The sequence below is a fragment of the Zea mays genome, chromosome 9 (genome assembly GCF_902167145.1).
Source record: "Zea mays cultivar B73 chromosome 9, Zm-B73-REFERENCE-NAM-5.0, whole genome shotgun sequence".
NCBI classification, from domain to species: domain Eukaryota; kingdom Viridiplantae; phylum Streptophyta; class Magnoliopsida; order Poales; family Poaceae; genus Zea; species Zea mays.
The window spans coordinates 68,275,944-68,280,297 of NC_050104.1; the positions used below are offsets into that span (position 1 = coordinate 68,275,944).

General features: G+C 38.0%; 1 protein-coding gene across 1 annotated transcript; it reads right to left on the reverse strand.

The window, feature by feature from the left end:
* Window positions 1-279: 279 nt before the first annotated feature.
* On the reverse strand, window positions 280-2,052 carry LOC103632007 (uncharacterized). Its single transcript, XM_020544613.1, has 6 exons — window positions 1,822-2,052; window positions 1,621-1,713; window positions 1,421-1,531; window positions 986-1,339; window positions 629-862; window positions 280-549 (listed from the first exon to the last, which is right to left on the reverse strand). The coding sequence occupies exons 1-6, from the start codon at window positions 2,035-2,037 to the stop codon at window positions 280-282; spliced, it is 1,278 nt and encodes a 425-aa protein (XP_020400202.1). The 5' UTR covers window positions 2,038-2,052.
* Between the last annotated feature and the right edge of the window lie 2,302 nt (window positions 2,053-4,354).

Below are 4,354 nucleotides of genomic sequence, written 5' to 3' on the forward strand. Positions count from 1 at the left end.
AAGCACCAGCAGAAGAGCCAAACATCCAAGCAAACAATTATGATCCATTGCAAACAATTACATATTAGAGACAAGAATTGTCTACAAAATCAGAGATTGATTCAGATGCACAGTTATGCAATAGTACCATTCACTCAGTTTTTAATCCATCTCTACACTTATACACAAATATATATGAAGAAAATATTTACCTGCTGCTGCTGTAGAACCTTGGGTCAATGTTGATTTTTTGTTACGACTCATCTAAAAATACAGAACATTAGAAGCTTGTTCTATTAATTACATAAATAAAATACAAGGTTGTAGTATTACCTTGTTCGTTGGCCATGCAACGGGCATAAAAAGAGCATCTCCCATACTCTCTACACCTAAGTATGGTCGTGGTAGAGTACTTTCCCTTTTTAGCACACGAGTCACAAAAACCTGTGTAAACTCCCTTCCAAGAGGAACATCTGCAACCTTAGTGGTTGGGTCGGTTGAGATAATATTTGCTATTGCAACAGGAACTTCTGATCTCATCATAGAATATAATATGACTTCTTTACCAACCTAATAAAATATGCGAAGTAAGATTACAAAGTTCAAATAATAATGAAACATAAATATGAAGTGATAGATGAGAAATTACATGATTATCATCTGCATTTTGAGGTGATCCATGATTTCTTTGAGGTACCATTGTTGCAATGTCTCGCCTGCGACTTTGCTCTTCAATAGTATTAACATCTTCACGATTCCTTGGACGGCCCATAGTGCTTGCAACTCGCCTAGTAAGCTGCAAGTCATCTTCAACCATATTTGGTGAATGGTCATTACCATTGTAACCATGTGCCACCTCATCTGACCGATGCACCCTTGAGTTCTAAAGAAAAATAAAAAGGGAAAAAGTGTTAGTGAGATAAAGGAAACAAGCCTAATTAACAAGATAGACGGCGAACTGCTCGATATATGCTACACTGGCTAAACATATGCAATATTATATCACCTGTCGAGAATTAGACCCATGTTGTGATGGGCTTTCTATATGTTGCACCCCTTGAGCTGCTACCATCATTTGATAAATTTGATCCATTTTCTCTTTCATTTGATTCATATCCTGTCTTAAGGCTCTAACCTCTTGCTCAGACTGACTGCGAGCTTGCAATGCCATTTGAAGCTTTGTTGATATTTTCATTTGAGTTCCAGGAGTGCCTACATCTTGTGGAGTTGGTCCTAAGCCTAAACCACGAATACGACCTCTTGGTTCTTTCTCTCCAAAAACATGTGCATATAAATCACCATCTTCAATACTTCTGTCCTTCAGTTCTGGGTTCTCAGCAACAACTTCTTCAAATTTATTCTTAAGAGGACCACACATATATTATATTTTGTTCACTTATATTTTAATTATTACACAAATCAAAAATATGTGTGTACTCACAATGAATATTTCTGCTCCAGGTAGAGGCACAATATCCCCTTCTTTGTTCTTACGCGTGTGTGTTCTAACATATATTTCATCTCTTCTCGCAGGGCGTCCTTGTTGCTCGGCCTACAAGAAAACATGATTTGGTCCAGTAATTGACTAGAATTTTCATAAATTAAACTAATTATACAAACTAGTGATTATAATTTTTTTACCAGTTCATGCCCCACACGAGCATAACTCTTGCTACCAGCTGCATGCGACATAGTCAGCTTTGAACGATTATCTTTACCTCTGTTTGTACGAACCTACAACATAAATATGAATCTATCAAAACAATAATACAAATTCATTCATACAATAGTTTAATGAAGGTTTATATCTCAAAAAGCAATTCAAAACAAATCAGCATGTACCTCGGCTTCTGGAGACATCCAATAAGTTATCAACCACTCCCAATCAGATTCTTTCACCCTTTCATCCCTTTTAGCAATAAGCTCTTCAAAACTCAATGTTTCATCAAAATATTTGCTCTTTAGGTCAGCCTTAAACTCTCTCCACTTTTTTGCTGCAGATGTTATAACATAATCTATACCAGATTCATCCACTTCATAGTATTCCTGTTTCAACATAATCTATACCACCAGCTAAGTCATGAACCAAATTGGCTATGTCATCTTCGTCTGAATTGTTTACAGCCTCTGTATCAGTGTAGTCATGACTATTAATAGGCACAGAGTCTCTTTCCCCATGATAAGTCCACCTTTTGTATCCCTCTTGAAAGCCATCACATATCAAGTGCGAACGAACTTCATTTTCATCTTTCCATAGAGAATTAACACATTTTCTACATGGACATAGAATTTTGTTTCCGCTTATAGAATTGCTAAACGCAAACTCAATAAATCCAACTACCCCATCTATGTAGACCTTCGTGTGCCTATAAATATTAGGTACAAAAACGATATGTTGGTCAAAGGTGATTACTACAAAATAATGGTTTATAGTACATTGTTAGAAATATACCTAGGTTCATTCATCCACCTTTTATCCATGTTGTACCTTAACAAATAGTGGGTGAAATGTACCCTTCCTAGCCTCAAAGTAGAGGTGGAAAAAGGGGAATCGTTACAAGTATTAAAGATAAAAGCTAAATTAATTACTTTTTTCCCAGTTTAGATAGTTCTGATCAACAGAAGATGAAAAAGTTAAGGCTAGAGATTACCACTGACCAATGGCTATCGTTCAGGCGTCGTGCACCACTGAATTTATTGTCGCCGGCTGTCTGTCCACAATACTTGCCAGCAGATTTCTCAACACAAAACTGATCTTTGGCTATGCTCCTTATTCCAATAGATATATGCACCCATACCAGAAAAAGAACATAAAAATATTTTCAAATTTGAACTTAAAAATATTTTCAAATAAGGATCAGATAGTTCATGAAGACACATGTGAATGTTTTCTGCACAAAAAACTCTTTAACACTTTAGTTTGTTGTGCATTCGTACTTTTGTGCCTTAGAATAATATGGATCGATTAGTCGATCAGACATCCTAATCATCCAAGACTCTAGAAACCGACCAACCTATATAATACGCCCATCTGCTATGGTGTTGCGGTGGACATGGATTCAAACACTGAACCGCGAGTGGAGTAGGAATTGCAGGCCGACAAACAAGCAATATCCATACGCCCATACGTCCATGAACCTATCTTGTTAGGTCGAGATATTGTTGGTGGGACTAATGGCAGAGCCACTACTCAGACACCCTATAGGACTGCTAGGTGGCAAAGTGTAAAGATTATATTTAAGAAGGAACAATATAAATATTTTTGTATATATAATAAATATTACTCGGGCCCTAAAAGCTTCTGGCTCTAGTATTGGATGGGACGGTGCTGGGACCTAGGACGATGGAGCTCCAAAAGAAACAGGTTAGGATGGCATGTGTTGTTCCGATATTGCAAGCGCAGAGCCAACTTCTTTCATCTAAGAAAGATAGAGATAGGGAAACAAAGCTTCTACCATATAGGAGGAACTGTGAGGACTAAGGATGATCAGAAGAACATTTCTGGACACTGGATGATGTAGCTAGCATTGCCACCATGTTAGTGACGAGTCCTAAACAACGCTATTATTAAACTCACTATCGTACCTTTCTAGAAATTTAATCTGATAGTACATATTTCAGTATTTTGATTATACGGAATGATTTGTGCATTTAGCCTCCAGGACTTATAAATTGGACTGCTTGAAATGTTCCTGTATTACATGATTTTTGTGACAGTGTGATCCTTTGTAGTAGCATTAGATAGGGAATTCGTTTGATTTGTAGGCACAAAATTGCAACGATAGTACTTGGAATATCTGCAATTATCTGTTTTGAGGTCTGTCTTAATTAACTCAGTTCTAAATAAGATTAGTTGCTAGTACTTGGAATATCTGCAACTGCAACTCTACCTCTGAACTCAGTGGCGGGGCTAGGATCTTTCTAAGGGTAGGGCCAGATATAACACTAAAAAAATTGTACCTCTTAAAAAGTTTAAACAATACAAATGCATAAATAATGGCACATATAAACTTCATTTGAATAAAATAATTGCAATGTAACGTAAAATTGACTTATATAAGTGGTTACCTAATTAAGAAAAGATAGATCCTCATCTTAATGATCAATTAATCCATTGTTTTGGTCTAACAACAATCAACACAGACCAACTAGGAATGGGAGAACGTGGCTCACCAGTCACAGGCAGAGTAGCGGAGTCGTCCTGGTTGCGCGCCGGTGCAGTGCACACCTGCTCGACGGCTTGCCTCGCCGCACGCACTAGCGGCCGCGCGGGCCCTGCCACCCTGGTTACCTAGGGTTTACTCGGACGCGGCGGCGCGGTGTTTAGTTTTTGACGGCGGGTTGAAGGAGTAGTCTCGCGTGGGAGGACTGGGAG